The sequence below is a fragment of the Saitoella complicata genome (genome assembly GCF_001661265.1).
Source record: "Saitoella complicata NRRL Y-17804 unplaced genomic scaffold SAICOscaffold_15, whole genome shotgun sequence".
NCBI lineage: Eukaryota > Fungi > Ascomycota > Saitoellomycetes > Saitoellales > Saitoellaceae > Saitoella > Saitoella complicata.
In genome coordinates, this window is record NW_017567006.1 from 22,610 (window position 1) to 45,791 (window position 23,182).

Consider the following 23,182-nt stretch of genomic DNA (forward strand, 5'->3'; position numbering starts at 1 on the left):
GGCAGCCCAGGGCAATCAATCTCTAGAGTAGCTGAGCCCCGCGCCCGCGGAAGCGAAATCATCGAAAGCAGGAAGATCGTACAAACCTTATTCCTTCTTTTTTTTGCAGGTAAACAGTCCGTCTCGGCTCTTTGTCTGTCTTTCCCCTTCGATACCAGCCGGATCAATTGCAATCGGATCAGAGCAATTGAAAGCGTCGGATCAGAAAGTTCAATATGTCCTCTAAAGCTCCCATCGAGCTCTCACCCGTCGAATTGGGATCTCGCGATGCCAGTCCTCACTTTGATGGCTCTCGCGAAAACACCCTCGTCGTCGACGATGACGCCAAACTCGCCCAGCTCGGCTACAAACAAGAATTCGTCCGCGAGTTCACTTCGATCTCCACCTTCTCCTTCGCATTCTCCATCATGGGTGTCCTCGCTTCCATCACCTCCACCTTCATCTACCCTCTCATGTCCGGGGGCCCCGCGGCTGTCGTGTGGTGTTGGTTCGCCGGTTCCATTTTCGCGTTCTGTTTGGCGTGTTCCGTTGCGGAGCTCGTGAGTGCGTACCCGACGAGTGGAGGATTGTACTACACCACCAAGCACCTCGTTCCGAAAAAGTACGTGCCTGTCGTTGCGTGGTGTACCGGATGGCTCAATCTTCTTGGTCAGACCGCCGGTGTGGCATCTACCGATTTCGCTTTGGCTCAGATGATTCTCGCGGGTGCGACGATGGGATCCAAGTACGATGCGGAGACTGGGTTGTTTGCGTACACTCCTACTAACAACCACACCGTCGGTGTCTACGTCGCCATCATATGTTTCCATGGCCTCTGGAACTCGCTCCCTACCAAGTGGTTCGCTTCCATCACCAAGTACTTTGCTTTCATCAACATCGCTGCCTCCATCGCCGTCGTTGCTACCCTCTTCGCTAAGCAGGATACTCTTCACTCCCCCTCCTACGTCTTCGGACACGTCGAGAACAACTCTGGCTGGTCCTCCACCGGTTTCTCTTTCATCTTGGGTTTCCTCTCTGTTGCATGGACCATGACCGACTACGACGCCACTGCTCACATCGCCGAAGAGACACACAAGGCCGCTATTCGCGCTCCCGTCGCTATCGTCTCCGCCGTCACCGGTACCTTCATCGTCGGCTTGCTCCTCAACATTACCTTCGCCTTCACCATGGGCGACCCCACCCTCCTCACCTCCTCCCAAACCGGTATGCCCATCTCGCAACTCCTCTACAACGTTGTCGGCCGTAAGGGCGCACTCGCAATCTGGCCTTTCATCATCCTCGTTCAGAACTTCACCGCTGTCACTGCGCTTTCCGCAACAGCTCGTACTGCGTTCGCGTTGGCGCGTGATCAGGCTTTACCGTGGTCGAGCCAGTGGGCAAAGATGAACAAGACTGTTAAGATCCCGCTTAACGCCGTTTGGTTGATCGTTGTTTGCTGTATCCTCCTCGGTCTCATCGCTCTTGGATCCACCGAGGCAATCTTCGCTATCTTCTCCTTGACTTCCATCGCGATGGATTGTTCTTACATCATCCCCATCAGCGCTCGTCTCATCTGGGGTGAGCAACTCGGATACACCCCCGGTCCTTTCAACTTGGGTTTCGCCGGTAAGGTCATGTCCGTCATCTCCATCGTCTGGGTCTTGTTCATCTCTACCGTGTTGTGTTTCCCGACCTACATGCCCGTTACCCCGCAGAACATGAACTACGCCGTCGTTGTCTTAACCGGTGTTGCGTTGTTCTCCGTGTTCTGGTGGTACGTCGATGCGCACAAGTGGTATGTCGGTCCTCGTGACAACCTCGAGGAGGCCGAGGCCGAAGCGTTGGATTACAAGCAGACTCCAGAAATTGCGGAGGTGAGAGCGGCGTTGCACGTCGATGACAACTCCCATCGGTGAATGGATGGGATGAGATGATTGAGGAGAGGAGAGGAATGTGTTTGCACGAGAAAAACACTTGTTCAACACAAAGTTAATACGTTGAGAACTCGTCAACCGAGCATCTCCGTCAAAGAATGTTAGGCTTTACAGTGCCTTATTATTTATACAACAACTTAATATACATTTTGGATATTGCAACGAATTGCCAAACCTCCGCCTTTTCTTTCCAGGGACAGCCTACTGGTGGTGTTGTAGAATACCCTTACAGTATCACGGCCGCTCAGTTGCAAGATGATGAAAGCCATCTACATCCGACAGCTTCAGTCTCTAAATCAAATTAGCAACGGGACAACTGAATGTCCCTCGCCTAGCTTGCTGGAACCACCGGTAACCTGAAGGGTGCGGTACAAAGCCCGGGAAAGCTGGCGACTCAGTCATCCAAGAGGTCCACATTGTTCAATCACATGTGACAATGAGATTGCAATTCGAGTGCTTCTCGATTGTATATCGAATTCGAATTAAGTAACAAAGATCCTGCCTAACTACTCTTTCTCGTAGTAAGATGCGTAACGTAAATCTCTATATGAAGTAAAAGTTGAAAACAAAACGAAAACAAAAAACAAAAATCAAAAATCAAAAATCAAATCACGCCAATATCTCATACAGCGTGCCTACCCTGCAATCCGATATCACTGTTCTGGCTCGTGACAGTAGTCTCTTGCAAGGGGCCCATGCCCGAGGCCTGAGCACCAACAGCAGCATTCTGCTCCTGCCTGGCACCAGAGTTAATCACCTCGTGACCGGGGTTCTGTCCGTCACCCTGGTTCAAGACGACCTGGTTGCCAACAGCAGCAGCACCAGCCTTAGCGGCGCTGACAGCCTTGGCCTGCTTACCAGCTCCGCGGTTCCAGTTGTGGAGACGGAAAGCCCAGAGCAAGACAAAGGTCATGATCATATTGAACGCAACGTAACCGAGGAGGATACCAAAGTCCCTCCAGCGGTTATCCCAGGACATGTCACGCGTAGCCAAGAAACCGTCACCGGTCTTGAAGGTACAGTACTGACAGTCAGCGGTAGCGTCAGGGTTGTAGAGGTAACCGGGAGCAACAGCGAGGTAAGCACCGGCGTACTCGTTACAAGTCTGTCCAGCAGCGGGCTGAAAGATGTTGATCTCCGCACCCTCGCACCGAACTGGAAGCTCGTGAAGCACATTGGAAAGCATACCCTCAATGAGGTAGGTGAAAGGAGACAAATGGTACATCCAGTGCCAGAAACCAACGAGCTGCGACAAAGGCTGCAAGACACCGTTGAAGATAAGGACGAAGGAGAAGAAGAGAGTCTGAATGATAGCGGCAGTCTGAGCGTTGGGAGACGCAGCAGCGATAGCCTGACCGAAAGACGCAAAGAACATCTCGAAAACCATGAGCATCAACCACATGTATGCGTTTCTGTCAGCACCACCGGTACCGTTACGGAAGAATCCGATGGGCAAGTACCAACAGGCGTAGAACAAAGTACCGGCGAGCATGTTGTACGGAATCTCAACAATGATAGCAGCAAAGGTGAACGCAACCCAGTTGTACATCTTCGAGGGCCTCTCACGGACTTCGTACAAAGAACGCATGTCAATGAACCTCGGCTGAATCTGGTTGATCAACGAAGTGGACAAAACAACGGCCATGAAGATAGCGAAAAGACGGTTCTGCAAAGCAGCGAGACTGACGTCGAGCTTGTAGAAAGTGAAACCAATAAAGAGACCAGCGATGATGTTGAGAGCAACCTTGGAGGTGATGTACTCGGGGGAACGCCAGTAAAGACTGAACGTCCTCTTCATGACCTCCCAGAACTGAGTGCTGAAAGGCATGGCATACGAGGACAAGGAAGCAGAGTCCTGGTTATCCCTGTCATGCGCATGCTCAGCCCTAAGACGCGTATGCATCTCATCCAACTCCTGAGTAACAGCCTGATTCTCAGGCGAACTCAACCAAATCTGATGCCAATCCTGAGACGCGCTAGCAGTGGCTCCAGCACCGATCACATCCAAGATGTACTCAGCGGGGTTATCGGTACGTCCACACTTGTGACCACCATTCCTCTCAAAGTAATCGATCATGGTACGAGAATCCCGTCCGATGTCACCAAAGTAAACAGTCTTACCACCCTTCTGCAACAACAAAAGACGGTCGAACTGCTCGAACAAGACAGCGGAAGGCTGGTGAATGGTACACAAAATAGCTTGTCCAGCGTTGGCCAACTTCCTCAAGAAAACGACGATGGACCAAGCGGATTGGGAGTCAAGACCGGAAGTAGGTTCGTCCAAGAACAACAACAAAGCAGGCTTGGCAGCAAGTTCAACACCGACCGTCAAACGCTTCCTCTGCTCCACATTCAATCCCTCTCCAGGAACGCCAACAACAGCCTCAGCATAATCCTCCATCTCGAGCAACTTGATAACAGTCTCAACATACTCATGCTTCTCCTTCTTACTCACACTCTTAGGCTGTCTCAACATCGCCGAGAACCTAAGCGCCTCCCTAACAGTCGTCTGAGCAAGATGCACATCCTGCTGCTGAACATATCCAGTCTTCCTCTGGAAAGAAGCATCGAGTGGGGATCCATTGACGAGCATGTCACCAGTGATAACACCGGTCGTAACACGCTGCGCAAGAACATTCAACAACGTCGTCTTACCCGCACCAGACTCACCCATGAGCGCAGTAAGCGTACCAGGCTTCACGAATCCCTGAACATCACTCAACAACTTCCTCGGGTTGCCCTTGATCATGATGTCGTAATTCACATGCTGCCACGAGAAGGTATCCTTACTCAACGCAACGCTCTCCATCTCCTTACTCGGGGTCGTATCAGCCAACGCGCCTTGCTCACTCGCAATCGCCCCAGAATCCTGAGCCTCGAGATCGTCGACCGCCTTCCCAGCCGAAAGCGCCTCAGTAACGTGCTTCGGCGCCTTTCCCTTCCTGAAAACAAGAACCTCGCCACCAGCCTGAGCGGTAGACATGAACTCCGTCGCCAACAGATTCACAGCAAGGAAGAAAATCCAAAACCCGATAATGATACCGAAATTCCTCCACAAGTGCGAAAAGGAATACCCAAACGACGCATCCAAATACGAATCACCCGAGACGATGGTAGAGCCAGCCGTAGCTCCCGTGACCGCACAGACCTGTCCATTTGGGACAGCAGCATACGCAGCACCGAATGGCACCAAAGACGTCGCGGCACACTGCACGTTACGTCCATGGAACTCGTTAACCATGAGCGACTCAAACCCATAAGCAACAGGATTAATGTACGAAATCCACCTGAAATACCCACGCATACTCGGGCGGGGAATGACATACCCAGTATAGATCGCAATGGCAAGAACACCAATACCACCCAACATCATCGCATCATTCACCGTCCTCGTCAACGCCGCAAGCGCCCGGAAAAAGGCAGTCATGCAAAGCGTCGTAATGAACGTAAACAAATAGAAAATCCAAAACTGTCCAGCTTTCCGCTGAAGCCCCGTCATGAAATACAGAATGATATCAAACGCGGTCAACACAGCAAGCTGAATCGGGATATCACTCAACAACGATGCAAACGCATCCGCACTCGGATGGTAGAGCGCATAACTCTTATGCTTCAAAATAATCGGCCTCTGCTCATACATCGACGCAATCTCCGACATAGCCTGCAAGGCATTATACAGAATCGCAAAAAACAACACACCACCCAACGAGAAAAACCCCGAGGTGTCTTGTGCCGTATCATAAAACACACTCCCAATAATCAAACTCTGGAAAATCGCCGCAAAGACTTTCGAGAACAAGAAGGGTTTGTCGCCCCATGTGCGTTGGTAGGAGCGTTTGATACAGGCGTTGAGTTGCATGCGGTAGTTGACCGTATACGGAGACTTTTTGCGTTGGTGCTTGGCCTTTTCCTGCGCAGTGGACGCATCAAACATCTCCAACGTTTGCTGCCCGTCATGTCGGCCTTCATGCGCCCCCATCTCCACCAACATCCTCTGATACTCCGGACTCGCGCGCCAGTACTTCTCAAACTCATCCGCCGTCCTCGGTACCCGACTCTCCCACCCCGACTTCGGGAAACGACCAGCGGGATCCGTAACAGCGGTCAAGAAATCCGCGGTGGCTTGGCGGGGGGGACATTCGAATCCCATCCTCTCAAAGAACTCTTTCGCGTCTTCGATGGGTCCGAAGAAGATCTGGTGTCCGTCATACAGAATCGTAACTTTATCAAAAACCTGATAAATCTGCTCTCCAGCCTGATAAATCGCGACAACAGCCACGTTCTTGGCAAGGTTTGTCGCAACCCTCAAAGCACGGGCGAACTCGAGCGCGGTAGAGGCATCCAATCCACGCGTCGAGTTATCCCACATCCCAAGCCTGGCCCTGGTCGCCAACATCTCCGCGATACTCACCCTCTTCCTCTCACCCCCACTAACACCCCTCACGAAATCATTCCCAACCTTCGTATTATACGTATGTCTCAGCCCAAACACCGTAGCGAGGACATCCCTCACAATCGCGATATACTCCTTCCTACTGTGATCCTCCAACCGCGAACGAGGGGCGCGGGCTTCGGCTGCGAAACGGAGGGTTTGGTCGACGGTCATGGTAGGGAAGTGGGTATCGACTTCGGCGTTGTAGACGACTTCTCCCCTGAAACGGGATTTCATGGTTGCTTGGTCGAGGCCGTGGTAGGTGACCGCACCATCAACTGATTCGAACCCCGATGTTTCTCCCGCCAAACTCTTCAAAAGGGAGGTACACCCCGCTCCAGGCCTCCCAAGCACGAGCAACATCTCCCCTTCCTCCACAACACCATTAAGCCCATGCAAAATTGTCTTCATCGGCGTCTTCGCAAACATCCCGCCCAGATTCCAGTTGGAGAGGGTAGGCTGGAATGTCGCGCCAGCACCCTTTCCGCGGACCGTTAAATCCTTAAACAACAACCCCGCACTACGGTGCAAGATACCCTGCTTACTGCTTCTCGCCAACACATCTCTCAAGTACTTTTCCAGATCGAAGCCGTCGGGAGAGAGGAGGTGTTGTTGATCGGAGTGGGAGGTGCGTTTGGAGAGAGTGCGGACGAGTTCGTCCATCTCTGCATCCGTGAGATCGTGGGCGGCGACGGCGGGGGTGTTGACGCCGGAGGGATAGGCGGTTGTGGTTTCGGTGCCACCATACTGAATGTTGTCGTGAGCGACCGCGACCGTCCGAGGCGACGAAGACGAAGTGGAGGTCTGCAACTCGATCGGCTCAGCCAACGTGAGATCATGATCAGGGTGAGCGGCGTTCATGGCCATCTCTATTCCCTATTGTCCAACCTGCTCTACTGTTTGGTCGTTGTCGGGGATGTATGCGCATACAGCTCTATATATTTCTCCCCCCGGCGTCGTGTTTACAGCCGCGATCTTCCCTCGGAATCACCGCTCGTTCCGGGTACCGCGCCCGATGCACGCTGCCATGCTAACCCAAGCCTTAGTGCGTAGGCGAATGCGTTCCAGATGTCGTCGGGGCTAACACTGTTTGTGTGTGCCTGAGGGGCGCAGCAGTGGAACTTTGTTGAGCGGGCGGCGGCGACGGCGACGGCTAGACGGGGGAGCGGTTAACACCCAACATCCCAGCATACATCCCCATCGCCACCCCCGGCCCCGGAACCACCTCGCCCAACCTTAAAGCTTCTGAGCCCCCGGGACACAACCATATCCACGTACCGTACGCCCGGCCATCTATACCGTACTCCCGCAGCCCGCGCCGTGCTGTGCTGTGCTGTGCTGTGCTGTGCTGTGCTGTGCCTCGAGTATTGAGGATTGGAGAGTTTCAGCTACCGATACCGGCCGTTGCGCACATGTCATGCAGGTAACCGTCATACATCTGACCGTATTACGTGACAGCTTGTACATAGGGTGGATTTGATTAGGTAAAATGAGGTGTCACTGGGAGTAGCTGCTGAGGTAAACAAATCTTTCAGGAGGGGGGGGGGACAAGGCAAGTGACGACAAGACATGAAGGATCCCGGGCCCGAGGAGGGAATGTCCTTGCGAGTGGCGAAGTCGACATGAGCACGCCCTCGAGCTCACTTGCACACCACCTCCTATGTAACACGTACCTACCCTGATACCCAATACACTACCGTCAACAAAAGCAAAAGAAAAGAGCAAAAAGTGGATGCACTGACAAGAAAAAGCTTAACATGGTCACGGAGAGGCTCGAACTCTCAGCCTTGGCGTTATTAGCACCACGCGCTAACCAATTGCGCCACGCAACCTGTTAAACAATTTTGGAACCTCGTAGACAACCCACAACTTCTTTCCCATGTTCGTTCCAATCGGACAAGTGAACTTCTTCGAAAACCAGCACTCGGCGCCCGAAGTGAAGGTAAGAAACGGAAGGAAATTCCCAATGTGTGGTGGATGCGGAAGCTCTCATGCTTGCTGAATGTTCTGAGGTTGTACTGTAGGAAGCTTTATTGGCAAAAAAAAAAAATTGCCCTATTTTCACATCCGAACCAAGCTCACGAGGTTCTTTACACTTGATCCGATGAGAGGAAGCTTTTTAATAAGAACACGCACAATACAAGATCAAACACGAGCGAGAACAGCGAAAAGAATTAGCGTGAAGAAAGCAACGTTGACCGAGCACCTGTTACACTTAGTAATCATGACACTTGTTGGTTCCAGGTTCTACTCGAGATGATGCCGGGAACGCTGTTCATGAGAGGCAACACGGTTAACCTGGCAGCTGCTTCACCGCAACTTGGTGGCACTTCCTCTCAATCCAGCGTACACTGTACAACATTTCACTCGTCGTAACCCCAGCCCGTCTCGCAGCCGCTTCCAACAGCGCCGCAGTAACCCTAGGCAAATCTGCGTCAGAGTTGTATATAGGATAATGGGCACCCGGTCTACGTGACACCGAAACCCCACGCTGAGCATGGACGGGTCTGGAGTTTAGCGCTTTCAGAAGGTTTAGGATGGTTGAGTGGTGGGCGATTTGTGATACACGACTGGCGGCTTCGGCTTGAGGCTGGTAGAAGCAGTCGAGGACCTGTTGACCGACTATGGAATGAGTAAGCCTTTGAACAAAGAAGGCATAGTTACCGTACGTACCCTCGTTTGCCGAATCAGGGAGACTCCAATTCTGGGCACACCACTCGATGTAGTGATCTATCTCCGTCTCACCCATACCCAGAACGTCAACCTCGTTAATCTTAGTCTGGATGTCGTGTGATTGAACATCTTCATTCCGAGCATTGATATTCCGCTGCCACAGAATCCAATCAGGCTGATATGCCGCCGGTTCATCATCAGCAGAAGGACTCCGGCTCAAATCATCAAGACCGAAACATAACTTTGTCGCGACGAGGACGAGCGCCATGATATTGTGATGCGGTATTTTTGACTTGTCGCGTTGTGTCGCGACGACGTGCATATCAAGAGCGAGCAAAGACGCAAGCTTTCGTGCAGCAGTGTAGATCTCCAAGGGAAGTAGAAGATCCCGAACATAACTCAGCAATATCGGTGGCAAATTGATAGCCGGGAAGCGTAACCCAAAACTGCACTCAAACAGCTTCGCCATGGGCTCAATCCAATGGTGGAAAGTTGCACAGCGCGGAGTAGTCGGAGGATCGAGATCACTCCAATACATGACATGAAGCCTCTCCCGCATACTGCTGGGTATCATTTGAATCGCACGCATATATGGATATCTCCCATCAAGAATCCATCCATGTAGATCTGAAATGGTTATTGGCAGTCTGAGTAGCAGTATTGCGAGATAAGTCCAAACAACGCTGAAAACCAGTGACGGTGTGCGAGGTATTCTTGAATCGGATACAGTACGCTGATCGCCGTCGTCGTTTGTCTGTGAATGCTGCGTACGTTCTTGCTGCCATAGCACCTCTTCGCTGTCGTCATTCATGTCTCGTTCCATATGTTCGTCTTCTGGTAACTTCACATCGGCATACGTAAGATACAACACCCACATATCACGAACAAGCATCTCTAACTCCGCCGGCAAGCCCAAGTCACTAACAAGAGCCTTCGTCTGCTTCGTCAAGATGATCTGAAAACTCTCAAAGTACAAAGCTTTACCTTCCAACCCGTAGAGAACTTTGCTTTTAATTGGTCTCTCGTCTAACCGCCTTTGAACCTTTCGTCGCTTTCCGCGGGCTTCACCTGGTGCGTGATCCTCGTCTTCTGCGATATGGATGTCGCCTTCACGGTGGTGTCCGTTGGAGCAGATCGTTTGGCCGTCCTCGTTGCGGTAACGTGTTGATTTGCAGTTATCAACTCCGCAGCGGTCACCACGAATCCAACGCGTTCTTTGCGACTGAGACAGACTCATGACGAACGACAAAGGCGACCTGCACGTCTGCCGTTTCTATGGATGGAAGAGAGCCTTTCGTATAAATCAATCAGCACAAATCCCTGCGGAAGGAAGCAATTTCCAGGGCATCACAGATTCGCACAGCACACGTTAAAGTTCATACCTCGACCCCCACGAGGGGAGTCCAGGCAGGTAATGAAATCGTCACACATCCGAGAGGATGTAGGTGTAGCGGTTCATAAAGTGTAATCATTACGATTTGCGTGTGTGTGCGCGTATATGTGACCCACGTGAAAAGAGGAAGAGGGAAGAGAACATACCTGTTGGCGATATAGGGTAGGAGCAAGGGTTGTTAACGTTGCGATTGGGCCGGCCAGCAGCTGTGTATGAGACAATCAGCACAAATCCCCTCCCAAAAAAATTTGATCCAATATGTCCATCACGATCACATCTCGCACAAAACACCTAAAAGTTCATACCTCGACCCCACGAGGGGATCCAGGCAGGTAATGAAATCGTCACACATCCGAGAGGATGTAGGTGTAGCGGTTCATAAAGTGTAATCATTACGGTGCTTGTGTGCGAGATGTGATTGGTCTGGAGCGGAAGAGCGCAGAGACGTACCAGTTGCGATTGGGTATAGGGGGTAAAGAGGAGGGATTGAGGTGGTGAGGTTTTGCAATTGTGTTGGTGGTGAAGGGGCTCGAGCTCGGATTATTATTCGGGTCGGTACTTATGCCGTCACGTGCGAAACTTCACGGAAAGGTCATGCACTCAGTACAGCAGAGAGAACAAGTGGAAAGAGCAATTCTTTTATCTGTGTTTACGTTCTTGCGTCCATCTTTGATCATATTTACTCGTTTCTCAAACAACCCGCTCCCGAATCGCGCCTAGTCTGATGTAACGTCGACTCGAAATATTCCTCAGCTTATCGATAACTTTATACCCTGTACAACCTCCCCACCCCTCCATCTCAATCCAAAAACTCCAAAATGTCCGTATTCGGCGGCTACAAAAAGACAATCTCAGAAGGCGACCTCGTCCTTGCCTGGATCACCCGCGACAACATCCAACCCATCATCGTAACCCCCGGTAAAATCTTCAACAACCGTTTCGGTTCCTACCACCACGAAGACATGCTCAACCTCCGCTACGGGTCCCAAATGCTGTCTAAGACCGGACACGGGTTCATCCATCTCTTGCACCCGACACCCGAGTTGTGGACGTTGAGTTTACCCCACCGGACGCAGATTCTGTATACGCCTGATATCGCGTTCGTGACGAGTATGCTCGCGTTGAAGCCTGGGAGTAAGATGATTGAGTCTGGGACTGGGAGTGGGTCGTTTACGCATGCGCTCGTACGGACGGTTGGAGGGACAGGAAAAGTCTGGACGTACGAATACCACGAACGACGATTCGAAGCCGCAAAAGAGGAATTCATCGAGCATGGGATGTTGGGCGATGGGTTACCACTCACGATCACCCACCGCGACGTCTGTAAAGAAGGATTCGATATCGAGGGCGAGACATTGGACGCACATGCCGCATTCCTCGACCTTCCGGCACCATGGGAAGCGATTCCTCATTTGAGCCGCGTGATTTCGAAGAAGCGTCAAATCCGTCTTTGCTGTTTTTCCCCCTGTATCGAACAAGTCCAACGAACCCTGGCCGCTCTCCGCGCAAACGGTTGGTCAGACCTTCAAATGTTCGAAATCGTCCACCGAAACTGGGAAGCACGACAAACCCTCATCACCCCCCTCTCGTCCGCAATCGATCGTTTGAGGGAGGTACGGGATAAGCGGAGACTCCCGCCTGGTGAGGCGAGGAAGGATCTGCCGAAGAAGAGGGTGAAGGAGGGGGAGGAGGGGTATGATTGGCGGGCGGTGAGTGTTGGCGAGAAGGAGGTTAAAGGGCATACGAGTTATTTGACTTTTGCGGTTATGGCGCCAGGGGAGCATGAGGAGGTTGGTGGGGAGGGTGAGGACGTCGAGGAGCATGCGGGGGATATTGCAGCGGCTGCTGCGAAGGCTGCGGATGAGGCTGTGTGAGTTTAGTAGACTTTACAAGATGCGAATGTAGGAGACTGATGCAAGCTGAATTGAATTGTCATCAGAGCGGACCACCATCGATTTACCAGCTGGACATGCACTGGTATAACAATAGAGACAAGTCCCCTCCTCGACCGTAGCAGCCTAATTCCGGTCCTCCTCAAGCTTCATAATATGCTCCAACTCCGCATCGACCTGCGCAATCTGCATATCCACATTGACCAATTTCTCCTGTAGAATCACCCGATGATCCTCCGATGTAATCTGACGTATCGGCGAATACGACCACCATTTCTTCTCTTGTGAGGGAAGGACTGCGGCTAGTTCTGGTTCAAGTTCTCCGGCCTCTACTTTTTTGTGGAGGATGTAGGAGCGGCGGAGGGATTGGACGAAGTTAATGGTGAGTTGGCCGGAGGTGCCGATTAGGCCGTAGACGATTGCGGCGGGAATGGCAGCTCGTGCGTTCTTTTCTGCGGGCCATGGTAAGGATCAGGGATATGAGGAAGGGTAAGGTGACATACGGTATATTGCGTTGAGGAAACCCCCGACGAGCGCGCCGGATACACCACTGGCACAAAGTCGGTCCTTGTCTGTTACTAGTCTGGAATGAAAACCGGTAGTACCAGTCAGGATTATTTGCCGTACTCCTGAAGGGAAATGTCAGGAAAGGCTCTCTCGAGGCCGTGCAAACGAGGACATACCAAAGAAACATCCACCAAACACTCCGCAGCTGATCGCTGTCGGTATCGCCCAAGCGTTGGTCGGCTTGTTCTTCAAGACGGCAACGCTAGCTGCGACAGATCCGCCCGTCAAGGCAGATGCGATGCCACCTTTTACCGTATCGCCGAATATCTCGGCCATTGCTGTTCTCTTAGATATTGTTCAACTTAACGCGCGGCGTCAGGTCAAGAATGAGGATGGATAGATGTCGTACGGCCGTCTGCGTATACTTCGTTCCCTGGGTGCATTTGAGTTGTTGCGACGGGATGTCCCAATTTCGCCGCAGCTCTCGACTTTCCTCGACTTCGTGTACCGCATACTGCATGCCATGTGAGATTTTATTGCAAGAGCACCCCAAACCCCCCCGGAGCTCCGTATATCCTTCCCAGACGTAAACACCAAAAACAATACAACCTTGGAACTTTCTGATGTACCCTGAGAACAGCGATCCTTATCAGATCTCATCTCAAGCAGCTGCAGGTGTCCAGAAAAAAGTTGAGCTTGGACGTGTTAGTGGAAACTACTCCACCATCCGCTCCAACCACCAACATCCAAAAGTCTAAGAAGGTCTAGAGATGCTTGATGCTTAGAGTCAAAGGACAACTTGCGTATATCTCGAGAGCACTGTATCCCCCATAACACCACCATCCATCATCAACTTTTGGCTTTCTGTCTTATTTCTTTGATCAATTGATCCTCGATCGACCGCGACGTGATCTGCGAAGGGACTATCTGTAAACCATGCACGACTCATCATCACAACCAGCAAAAGACCCCGCCCGTGCGGCATTCTTCGATATCCTCAATGGATCCGTACGTCCCCCCCCCCCCCCCCCCCCTTCTTCAGAGTGCACGTCGTTCCGTATCACACACGATACCGGACGGCGTGCACTTATTTTCGTTTCCTGCTTCCAGGATCAGAGACTAACGAGTGTGATTCTAGATGGCAGGCTCAGCAGGAAAACTAATCGAATACCCCTTCGACACAATCAAAGTCCGCCTCCAATCCCAACCCCACACCCTCCCCTCCCCCTCCTCCCTCTCCTCTTTATCTGCCCCAAGTTCCGCTTTCGCTCCACCCCACTTCTCCGGCCCCCTCGACTGCCTCCGCCAAACCCTCCGCAACGAAGGCCCCACCGGCCTCTACCGCGGCCTCTCCTCACCCCTAATCGGCGCAATGGCCGAAAACGCGGTGTTATTTTTCGTGTACGCACGCGCACAAACGGTGATAAAGACGTGGCAAGGGCTGGGGGAGGAGGAGGAGTTGGGGATTGGGGCACTGGTAGGGGCGGGGGCTATTTCGGGGGCTGTTGCGAGTGGGGTTTTGACGCCGATTGAGTTGGTGAAATGCAAACTGCAAGTTCAGTCACTCCAACATCCCACCTCCTCCACCGTCTCAGCACCGTCCCGCGGCACCGGCACTGCGGGTTTCCACACCAAAGCAGCTGGAGTGGTACACTCAGCACCGGGCCCGATTGCTTTGATCAAAGAAATCTACCACGAAGCCGGCCTACAAGGCTTTTTCCGCGGCCAAACCGGCACCTTCCTCCGCGAGACAGGCGGAAGCGCAGCCTGGTTCGGCATGAACGAGTACATCAAACACATCTTCCGCGCCTCGTCCCCAACCCCCCGCACAACCAACACAACCTCAGAAACCCTCATCGCAGGAGCCTGTGCCGGAGTATCATACAACTTTTCGCTCTTCCCCGCCGACACGATCAAATCCCGAATGCAGACCTCTACCAAGAAAGAGGGAGAGACCTTCGTGGGTGTTGCGAGGGATATTTGGAGGGCGAGTGGGGTGAGGGGGTTTTACCGCGGGTGTGGAATTACGGTTGCTAGGAGTGCACCGAGTAGTGCGTTGATCTTTTTTGTGTATGAGAGGTTGGGGGAGGTGTTGAAGTGAGTGTGAGGGAGGGGGGGGCGTTATATAGAAGGCATCATTTGGGGTTTTGGACAATGGAATTGCATTGATAGATGGGAAGAATAGGCAGCATCCGGTATATCATAGGGACAGAGTAGTATTAATCGATCACTTTCAGATCTTTAAAAGGGTTGCTTCCTGGGCCATTCCGTCTTGAAATGGTACGCTCTTACGTTTGCGTCATCGCCAAGCAGGGCGCAGTCAAACCCAGCGGCACGTACAGTTCAGCACGACTCCAAAACTCTCAACGAACCCCACAAACCAATTGAAACTGCAACAATGACCCAAGTTTCCCTCAATCAAGAAATCCAGGATACCTACGAACGTATCAAGTCAAATGATCCCTCCATCACCTGGGCAATCTACGGCTACGAGCGCGGCTCCGAGAGCGCCATCCATGTCGTCGAAACGGGATCCTCCTCCATCGCCGACATGGCTGAAGAATTCTCCGACGGAAAGATCCAGTATGGATTTTTGAGGGTGCAGGATCCGAACACGAGACTACCGAAGTTCGTGTTGATCGGGTGGTGTGGAGAGGGTGTCCCCGAACACCGGAAGGGAATGTTCCAGAGCCATATCAACGGTGTTGCCAGATACTTGCGTGGCTACCATGTCCAAATCACTGCGAGATCAAGTGAGGATCTCGAGGAAGAGGCAATTATGCGGAAAGTCGAAGACGCATCGGGAGCGAAATACAGTGTCGGGAATATCGCTTCCAGGTTCGAGAGTGCACCACCGAAGGCTGCACCCGCGCGTTCTACACCCCTTCTTGCGAAATTGAAGGCACAGAACTCTGGATCAATTGTCGGAGCACCTACCTCTCCTTCGACCTCTGCTCCCACCGCACCAGCGGCCACGAAACAATCTCCCTCAATCCCAACGAAACTTCCGACCAGACCACCTGTCACGACTACCAACACCACCGACGACAATGACTGGGACTCGACCACAACAACCGGCACGGCCTTGACCTCTGTCCCCTCCGCCTACAAACCTACCAAAGTCGACATCAACGCCCTTCGCTCCCAAGCCTCTTCTTCCACCGACCCATCAACCGACTCGGGTGCAGGATCAGAAGGGGTGGTCAAGGGTGGGTATACCCCGATCGGGAAAGTCGATATTGCTGCGTTGCGTGCTCAGGGCGAGAGCATGAGCCAGACGGCCCCTTCCTCCGCCCGCGCTGTATTCGAGCAGAAATCTCAACCTCAGTCACAGCCATCCTACGCACCTAAACCCATCGCCAATAGGTTTGGTTCCGGTATTGGTCGTGGGACATCCGCACCGGTCCCCGCCCCTCCCTCCGCCGCAACAATCTCGAAAGCCATCGGCGGCGCATCCAAGAACTTTGCTGCCGCAGGCGGAAAGACTCCATCCCAACTCTGGGCTGAGAGGAAAGCCGCACGAGAGGCCGCGTCGTCTACGGGCGGTGGAAGTGCGGCGGCCGTGCCGCCGAAGACGCTGGAGCCGGTTGGACTGGGTATGAGGGAGGATATGCCCCCGCCTGTGATGACGACCAGGGCTGTTGCTCCGCAAGCTGAGGAGGAACAGGAGGAAGACGAGGAGGAGACTGGTGGTGGTGTTGCGGCTATGAGAGCGCGGTTTGCTGGTGTGCAGATTGCGCCGTCCCCGGCTTCTGCTCGTCCCACGCCTCCAGCACCCGTACCCGCCGCTCCCGCTCGCGAGCCTACTCCCGAACCTGAACCCGTATACGAAGAACAGCCCGAAGAGGAAGAGCACCACGTCATCCCCCCACCCATGCCCCTCGCCACAAAACCCCTTCACTCCGCTCCTGCCCCTACTGAGGACTGGGACGAGAGTGTGGAGCCTGTTGATCAGGATAATGCTGATGTGCAGGCACGGGAGGTCGCGCAGATTGAGGCGGAGAGGGCTGTTGAGGTTGAGGAGGAGAGGGCGGAGTATGAGGAGCCGCCGACTGTGCAGCACCAGGAGGAGGAGAGGTCTGTTCCGCCCCCGCCGCCGATGGGTGCTGCGCATGTCCCTGCTCCTGTTTCGCATGAGGAAGAGCCCGAGCCTGCTGCTGGCGGTGCTAGCACTGGTGCGTTGAGAGCAGTCGTGATGTACGAGTATGAGAAACAGGAGGAGAATGAGATGGATCTCGTCGAGGGCGAGGTTATCGAGGAGATTGAGATGATTGATGATGGGTGGTGGGCGGGTATTGGGGCTGGTGGTGTAAAGAGGGGTTTGTTCCCTAGTAACTATGTGGAGTTGGTGGAGGGCGACGCGGCTGCTGCTGTCCAGCATGCCGCTCATGAGCCTGAACCAGCTGCTGTGCAGGAGCAGTATGAACCCGAGCCCGAACCTGTGAATGAGGAGGAGCACCATGTAGCTGGAGGTGCGGCGGGTGGGGTGAGAGCTGTTGCGCAATATGACTATGATGCTGCTGAGGAGAACGAGCTTTCGTTCCCTGAGGGAGCGGTGATTGAAGATATTGATCAGGTTGATCCTGATTGGTGGCAGGGAACTTATGGAGGACACACGGGGTTGTTCCCGGCAAATTATGTCGAGTTGCAGCAGTAAGGCTTAGATGAGAGAGGCCACGGACAATGTTGGAGCGCATATGTGCGTGAAGAGTGAGAATTGGTATATCGATTTGTACGTTGAGAGTTTGGTATGATTAAGCAATATGACTACTACGTGTCACGTCGTCAACGGTGTGGATTCCATCCATGAGGTTAAATGCATGCCATATTTTTCATCTCTGTTTGAAGATGGCTGAGGGGCTTGTGGACATGTGTTCATTCGTGCTCTCTTTCCAGAATGCCTGAACCCGTATATCGTGATGTGCTATCATCGCCGCTTATCTTGGGAATCCATCTTATCATCTTCAATTCGCACCCATCCGTTCGAAGGTTAATATCCATCACTTCCCACGTCACACTTCTCATCTGTCCCCACCCCAATCATCACCTCCCGCGTCCCCTCCCTCTCCCCCTTCCTTTTCCCGCCGCCCCGCCCTCTTTTCGCTTCATCACCCCGTCTAGGATACACAACCCCCTCATCCCCAAAACTTAAATCCCCAATCCTCAAATAATTCACTACCCCACTATCCACAACAGCAAGCAACACGCTCTTCCTCCCCTCCTTCAGCTTTCTCATTTGTGCCCCAACTCCAGCTTGTCCTTCTCCCTGTGGAGATAGGGGGAAGGGAATGGTTGAGAGGAGAGCGTTGATATCGGTAAGGGAGGGGGTGTGTGTTGACTGTGAGCTGACAACACTGATACGGAAGTCGGGGGAAGGTGGTTCGGAGCGTTTGAATTTTGTTGTGGGTTTCCAGATGTTGAAGTGGACTCGCCAAGGCGAAGGATGAGCCGGCTCATTTGCCGAGCTTTGCGAAGTCGATGTCGATGAGGTTTGGGAGGAGAAGGAGTGGTAGGGCACAAGGGAAAGGAGCTTGTACGCATCTTCGTAGTGACGGAAATTCCGGTCTGTTGGGATGATTGAGTCGTCTGTTGTTCGTACCGGCGGTTGTGAGGGATTGAATGCTGCTGCAAAAACCGAGCTGAACACCCCCCTCACCCACGGACTCCACAAACTCCTTCCCACCACCTCCTGCACATGATGCTCCTCACCCGGCGTCCCATCAAATGTCGCAGCCCGTCGTACAATATACCCACTCCTCTTCAGACTAGCATAAACTGCATAAACCTCCGCCTCCACCCGTGTCTTGGAAGAGCCAATACATGCTGCATAGATGCCTTGGAGAGACATTGGGATACCAGATGGATAGAACACTTCAAGAGAGCCGCGTTCAAGCATGTAGATTGTTTCTTCGGGGAGGAGGTATCCCAGACTGGTCTTCTCCACGGGCGAATCAGCAGTGGTCGCTGTCATGTTGGGAGGTGCAGCGATGCCGAGGTTCTTGAAATGCGGTCCTCTGAGTTTGTCAACCCGTGCAAGCCCAAGTTCTTCGAGCCAGGTACACTGACAACTCGTCTTTCCTGCAAACTTCCTTTCCACCTCTAAGGCGCTCCTCATCGCCTCTCTACTCTCATTCAACACTTTCTCCTGGCGATTGGTGCCATCTGGTTCAAAATTCTTTTCGCCGCGGCGAGGGAGAGATGTGGGGTCGGATTTGGAGGAGGTTAGGGAGGAGAGGAGGCGCCAGTCCTGGATCTCGTCGGCGAGGTCGGTGTCTTCCGGTGGTGCAAGGGTGGGGTTGTCTTCGGGTTCGGGCTCAGCCATTGTGGTTGTTGGGGTAGAGTATGAGAAAGAAGAAACGGGCGTTGGGATGATCGTGAATGAGCCTCCCACTCCTTACGCTTGATCCTTCTCGTGGGGACTCAGACGGGTGTTGCCCGTGCTCCTTCGTCATGTCACGTGACAGTAAACAACTGGTCGTGAGCTCGAGGAAGTCAACAACAGCAATCGCAACCAATTGTCGTCAAAACGATCGCAAGGAGCGACTCCTCAATCCAGAAATCCACTTCATCTCCTCCCTTTCCCACCGGCGCCGCCGACATCCCCTCAATTGCAAATTCGAACGATCCAGTTATGAAAAGAGCAACCTCGCACGCCAATGCCTTAGCGACTCCAACAGGTCCTCCTCGCAATGACCTTCCACATGCTCAGTTTACTCCACCACACTTCAAAGCTCTAGTAAATCACAATATCTCGACACTGACAATCAGTCCACTGGCAGCACCCAGCGTCGTGAGCGCCATTCAGACTTCAGTAGACTCGCCAGCAAACATCAGTAATGGTTCTTTCCTTGGCGGACAGCAGAAGGCGCCATCACGGGCTGAACGGCTGAGGATGTGGAGACATGATGCCTTGATGCAGCATCAGTACGAAGCAGCAGCATTCATCGGCGACAAGCTGCTATCCATGACTGGAGACCCAAATGATGCGTTTTGGCTGGCGCAGGTCTATTACAGCACTGGTCATTATGCTCGGGCACAAGGTCTACTTATGCAGAAGGATCTACTCGACAGCAGTGTTGCTTGCCGTTACCTGGCTTGTTTATGTCTGGTATGGTTGCATATATTCGATTCAAGACTGCTGGAGCTAACCAAAATGCTGTCAGACAAAACAACTAAAATGGCAAGAAGCTTTGGATCTGCTAGGCGAGCATAATCCCTTCCGATCTGACGGTAAGAAACTATTCCTTGCCTGCGTATCAGGAGCTGATCTCAACGCACCCATAGCACGCGTCAAGAATCAAGACGGTGGTATCAAACTGGAAGCATCCATGTGTTACCTGCGAGGTTTTATCTACGCGCAAATGAACAACTTCGATCGAGCAAAAGAATGTTACAAAGAGGCTGTCCAGGTGGACGTGAAGTGCTTCGACGCTTTCGACCAGCTGATATCGAATAACTTGATGACATCAAACGAAGAGTGGGATTTTGTTAATAACTTGGATTTCAATGCCCTTGACCCAGACGACGCAGAGTTTGTCAAAATGATTTACGTCACCAAACTTAACAAGTTCAAGGCATCAGAGGAGTTTGTCGAGGCTGAGGAGCGACTAGCTCGCGATTACAATCTTCAAAACAACCATGACCTGCTCTTATGCCGGGCTGAGATGCTCTATGTCCGACGGCGGTACAAAGCCTGCTATGAAATCACCGAAAAGTGCGCAAACCCCGAACGCTAGGGTAGATCAGAGCTAACCTCATCTGCCACAGGATCCTTGATGCGGACATGTACAAGTTCACTGCTCTGCCAATACATGTTGCTTGCATGTACACACTAGGGATGAAGAACGATCTTTTCCTATTTTCGCATAACCTGACCGACCAGCATCCCAACGAGCCAGCTACATGGTTTGCTGTTGCCGTTTATTACTTCGCCACGAATAAGATCACAGAAGCTCGTCGATATTTCAGTAAAGCTTCTTTGATGAACCCCCAATTTGGTCCTGCCTGGATTGGCTTTGCTCATTGCTTTGCGGAAGAAGGTGAACACGATCAGGCAATCTCAGCATACTCGACCGCGGCACGATTATTTCAAGGGTGAGTATGCTGGACTCGGTCACTGAGGAGCAGAGAGCTAAGATTACACTGATAGGACACATTTGCCTCCTTTATTCTTGGGGATGGAGTACCTTAAGCTGGATAACATTCCCCTAGCCGCCGAGTACTTCAGGTCGGCTCATGGCATGTGTGATTCAGATCCATTATTGCTGAATGAACTCGGTGTCGTTGCATATCACAATAATAACCTGGAGTATGCCGTGAGTGCTTTCCGTCAGACGCTGAAGGTGGCGAAGGAAATCGAGAGCGATGAACGCTCGTGGGTCATAACCTGGGCGAATCTTGGACATTGTTGCCGTAAACTGAGGTGAGTATTCGCACGTGCTTTGCAGATTTCATTTTCGCCAACTAAATACATTGTAGGTTGTTTGACGAAGCACTGACATACTTTGAGAATGTGCTACGTATGTCCCCACGAGACTCCGGTGTCTACATCGCAATTGCACTCATCAAATTGGAGATGGGCAAGTCATTTGACGCGTTACACTACGTCCATCAAGTGAGTTCGAGCCTGTCCCCCGAGTTTCCCACGACTAACCAGTTTTTTAAGGCACTGAGTGTTACTCCTGCAGACCCTATAGCAAGTGATGTATTGCAGCGTGCACTTGAAGCCAATGGTTCTGATTCTCTCGGAGGATCAGGTCTTGATCTCGACGGTGAATTCTTCTTTGATGATGAGTCGGATCCTATATTTGTTGATCCCTCTTTTGGTGGGCACCCTGAGAGCTCGTTTGCGTTACCCTCCATGAACCAAAGCGCGAGCTCTGCGGGGCAGTTTGCTCCACCTACTAGTGAAGGCTATGATTCGGAGGTTGCTGATATGGAGGAAAGTATGGAAGTTTCGAATACGAGTGATTGAGTGATTGAGACCAGGTTATGGACAGGCGTTCCGGTTTGCATTTGAGACTGTCAATCCAAAACGAGCATTTGGGAATTTTGTCTTTGCGAGCATCGTACTACATTTCTTCATCGTCAATTTTTCGGGTTAGATTAGTTATAGCTATCTTGTCCGTCGTTGAGCGACGTACTATTTTGGCACCGTGTATACCCTCTATCATAAATACCACTCTTATTTCTCTTCCTCTCCCATCTCCTCAATTCATCTCCTCAGGCCAATCAACCCTCGGCTCCAACCACCCCGACTCCGGGGGTCTCAATATCGCCTCTTGACTCTGCACGAGCCGTAACTCCGCCGCGCGAATAACCCTCACCTTTTCTTCCTTCTCATTCCTATCTAGATCGGTGGAAGAAGTCTGGAGCTCCTCCTCCATTCCTTTCCGCGTCCGGGAGAGGATGGAGGAAAGCGTACTTAATACCTTCCTGACCACGATCTGTAACGCGCCCCCTTCCGCCAAACTCCCCGCATCGAGATGTGCCAGCAGGAGCGCAGCAAACACATCGCCTGTCCCCGAATAGAATCCAGGTTGTTTCGGTACTTGGTACCAGAATTGCGCATGCATGTGTTTCCCAGGCGTTTGGGTTGAGCCTGCGCAGATGAGGGAGTCGGGGTGGGAGGGGAGTTGGATGGAGGTGATGACGACGTGTTTGACGCCGTAGGCTTCGTGGAGGGCGGTCATTGCGGTGCGGAGGGTTGGGAGGGAGGTTATTGTGAGTCCTGTTAAAGTCCTGTAAGTCTATAATTAGCATTGCGCCCAGTGAGGGTCAAGACAGATATAGACTGACTCTGCTTCGAATTGATTCGGGGTGATCACGTCCGCGGACCGGATGATGTCTTTATAGGCTTCCACGCAGCCTTGCGAGACGTATAACCGTCCCTGATCCCCCATCACCGGATCACAAACCCACATCAAGCCCTCCCCCATCCTCTTCCTCTCATTCCTTAGCCTCTCCGCAATCTGTCCCACAGCCATAACACCCTCCTCACCAGGCACATATCCCGTTAACAAATACCCATGTCGACAACTCAACCCGTTCTCCTCCAACCCCTCATATTGCTCCAAGATCTGCTCGGCCGTAAGTCGGAAACCGCGGAATGAGCCGTATCCAGTGTGGTTTGAGAAATGGACTGTGTTGAGGGCTGAGACGTCGTAGCCGAGGAGTTGGAGAGGGAAGGTTGAGGCGCGGTTTCCTGCGTAGCCTGAGACTACTGCGGATTGGATGGAGAGGATGCCTGTTCACCACGTATATGTTAGCAAAGATCTCTGGAGATGCTTCACTACCAAAGGGACCAACGTTTTGGTACTTCATCTGGCATTTTGGAGGAGGTGGTGGAGGGGGGGGGGTCTACGTTACAGGC

General features: G+C 52.4%; 10 protein-coding genes and 1 non-coding gene across 11 annotated transcripts; 5 read left to right on the forward strand and 6 right to left on the reverse strand.

Annotated features, from left to right (window-relative positions):
* Positions 1 to 215: 215 nt before the first annotated feature.
* SAICODRAFT_25923 (amino acid permease) lies at positions 216 to 1,895 on the forward strand (the record flags this gene model as incomplete). Its single annotated transcript, XM_019166894.1, has 1 exon — positions 216 to 1,895. The coding sequence occupies one exon, from the start codon at positions 216 to 218 to the stop codon at positions 1,893 to 1,895; it is 1,680 nt and encodes a 559-aa protein (XP_019023343.1).
* A 529-nt stretch (positions 1,896 to 2,424) lies between these two features.
* On the reverse strand, positions 2,425 to 7,243 carry SAICODRAFT_66223 (brefeldin A efflux transporter Bfr1). Its single transcript, XM_019170203.1, has 3 exons — positions 6,997 to 7,243; positions 2,772 to 6,918; positions 2,425 to 2,712 (listed from the first exon to the last, which is right to left on the reverse strand). The coding sequence occupies exons 1-3, from the start codon at positions 7,210 to 7,212 to the stop codon at positions 2,693 to 2,695; spliced, it is 4,383 nt and encodes a 1,460-aa protein (XP_019023344.1). The 5' UTR covers positions 7,213 to 7,243; the 3' UTR covers positions 2,425 to 2,692.
* Positions 7,244 to 8,103: 860 nt separating this feature from the next.
* SAICODRAFT_t100 lies at positions 8,104 to 8,177 on the reverse strand. The gene has a single exon. It is a non-coding gene; the product is annotated as a tRNA-Ile (tRNA).
* A 532-nt stretch (positions 8,178 to 8,709) lies between these two features.
* Positions 8,710 to 10,087, reverse strand: SAICODRAFT_131829 (uncharacterized protein). Its single transcript, XM_019165438.1, has 3 exons — positions 10,003 to 10,087; positions 9,019 to 9,949; positions 8,710 to 8,956 (listed from the first exon to the last, which is right to left on the reverse strand). The coding sequence occupies exons 2-3, from the start codon at positions 9,908 to 9,910 to the stop codon at positions 8,814 to 8,816; spliced, it is 1,035 nt and encodes a 344-aa protein (XP_019023345.1). The 5' UTR covers positions 9,911 to 9,949; positions 10,003 to 10,087; the 3' UTR covers positions 8,710 to 8,813.
* Positions 10,088 to 11,183: 1,096 nt separating this feature from the next.
* Positions 11,184 to 12,298, forward strand: SAICODRAFT_30728 (protein GCD14). Its single transcript, XM_019167749.1, has one exon. It carries the CDS (start codon positions 11,230 to 11,232, stop codon positions 12,283 to 12,285), a length of 1,056 nt encoding a protein of 351 aa, XP_019023346.1. The 5' UTR covers positions 11,184 to 11,229; the 3' UTR covers positions 12,286 to 12,298.
* A 131-nt stretch (positions 12,299 to 12,429) lies between these two features.
* SAICODRAFT_8064 (uncharacterized protein) lies at positions 12,430 to 13,146 on the reverse strand (the record flags this gene model as incomplete). The annotated part of the gene is made up of 3 exons (XM_019171209.1): positions 12,430 to 12,755; positions 12,807 to 12,932; positions 12,987 to 13,146. The coding sequence occupies 3 exons, from the start codon at positions 13,144 to 13,146 to the stop codon at positions 12,430 to 12,432; spliced, it is 612 nt and encodes a 203-aa protein (XP_019023347.1).
* Positions 13,147 to 13,538: 392 nt separating this feature from the next.
* On the forward strand, positions 13,539 to 15,039 carry SAICODRAFT_66226 (mitochondrial carrier). Its single transcript, XM_019170204.1, has 2 exons — positions 13,539 to 13,818; positions 13,949 to 15,039. The coding sequence occupies exons 1-2, from the start codon at positions 13,747 to 13,749 to the stop codon at positions 14,909 to 14,911; spliced, it is 1,035 nt and encodes a 344-aa protein (XP_019023348.1). The 5' UTR covers positions 13,539 to 13,746; the 3' UTR covers positions 14,912 to 15,039.
* Positions 15,040 to 15,208: 169 nt separating this feature from the next.
* SAICODRAFT_58225 (actin depolymerizing protein) lies at positions 15,209 to 16,063 on the forward strand (the record flags this gene model as incomplete). The annotated part of the gene is made up of 2 exons (XM_019169591.1): positions 15,209 to 15,656; positions 16,008 to 16,063. Coding segments are annotated over 2 exons (504 nt in total), but the record flags the coding sequence as incomplete, so codon positions are not given.
* Positions 16,064 to 17,781: 1,718 nt separating this feature from the next.
* On the reverse strand, positions 17,782 to 19,248 carry SAICODRAFT_30731 (uncharacterized protein). Its single transcript, XM_019167750.1, has one exon. The coding sequence runs from the start codon at positions 19,130 to 19,132 to the stop codon at positions 17,801 to 17,803; it is 1,332 nt and encodes a 443-aa protein (XP_019023350.1). The 5' UTR covers positions 19,133 to 19,248; the 3' UTR covers positions 17,782 to 17,800.
* A 193-nt stretch (positions 19,249 to 19,441) lies between these two features.
* On the forward strand, positions 19,442 to 21,784 carry SAICODRAFT_8068 (TPR-like protein; the record flags this gene model as incomplete). The annotated part of the gene is made up of 7 exons (XM_019171210.1): positions 19,442 to 19,918; positions 19,974 to 20,040; positions 20,095 to 20,524; positions 20,578 to 20,904; positions 20,960 to 21,232; positions 21,289 to 21,424; positions 21,476 to 21,784. 7 exons carry the CDS (start codon positions 19,442 to 19,444, stop codon positions 21,782 to 21,784), a joined length of 2,019 nt encoding a protein of 672 aa, XP_019023351.1.
* Positions 21,639 to 23,155, reverse strand: SAICODRAFT_93642 (Ribokinase-like protein). Its single transcript, XM_019171890.1, has 3 exons — positions 23,119 to 23,155; positions 22,609 to 23,056; positions 21,639 to 22,551 (listed from the first exon to the last, which is right to left on the reverse strand). The coding sequence occupies exons 1-3, from the start codon at positions 23,138 to 23,140 to the stop codon at positions 22,020 to 22,022; spliced, it is 1,002 nt and encodes a 333-aa protein (XP_019023352.1). The 5' UTR covers positions 23,141 to 23,155; the 3' UTR covers positions 21,639 to 22,019.
* Positions 23,156 to 23,182: the final 27 nt, after the last annotated feature.

Bases quoted from the DNA above. Each gene is read 5' to 3' on its own strand.
- SAICODRAFT_66223 (XM_019170203.1), bottom strand. From the start codon at position 7,212: ATGGCCATGAACGCCGCTCACCCTGATCATGATCTCACGTTGGCTGAG. The intron at 6,919-6,996 runs GTCCGCACTCTC...GATCTGGAAAAG, and splicing joins ATGCAGAGATGGACGAACTC to TACTTGAGAGATGTGTTGGC. The intron at 2,713-2,771 runs GTAAGCAGGCCA...GTTGGCAACCAG, and splicing joins CAACTGGAACCGCGGAGCTG to GTCGTCTTGAACCAGGGTGA.
- SAICODRAFT_131829 (XM_019165438.1), bottom strand. From the start codon at position 9,910: ATGCTTGTTCGTGATATGTGGGTGTTGTATCTTACGTATGCCGATGTG. The intron at 8,957-9,018 runs GTACGTACGGTA...GTCGGTCAACAG, and splicing joins CCCTGATTCGGCAAACGAGG to GTCCTCGACTGCTTCTACCA.
- SAICODRAFT_30728 (XM_019167749.1), top strand. From the start codon at position 11,230: ATGTCCGTATTCGGCGGCTACAAAAAGACAATCTCAGAAGGCGACCTC.
- SAICODRAFT_66226 (XM_019170204.1), top strand. From the start codon at position 13,747: ATGCACGACTCATCATCACAACCAGCAAAAGACCCCGCCCGTGCGGCA. The intron at 13,819-13,948 runs GTACGTCCCCCC...GTGTGATTCTAG, and splicing joins TCGATATCCTCAATGGATCC to ATGGCAGGCTCAGCAGGAAA.
- SAICODRAFT_30731 (XM_019167750.1), bottom strand. From the start codon at position 19,132: ATGGCTGAGCCCGAACCCGAAGACAACCCCACCCTTGCACCACCGGAA.
- SAICODRAFT_93642 (XM_019171890.1), bottom strand. From the start codon at position 23,140: ATGCCAGATGAAGTACCAAAAC. The intron at 23,057-23,118 runs GTTGGTCCCTTT...CGTGGTGAACAG, and splicing joins GCCAGATGAAGTACCAAAAC to GCATCCTCTCCATCCAATCC. The intron at 22,552-22,608 runs GTCAGTCTATAT...ATAGACTTACAG, and splicing joins CCGAATCAATTCGAAGCAGA to GACTTTAACAGGACTCACAA.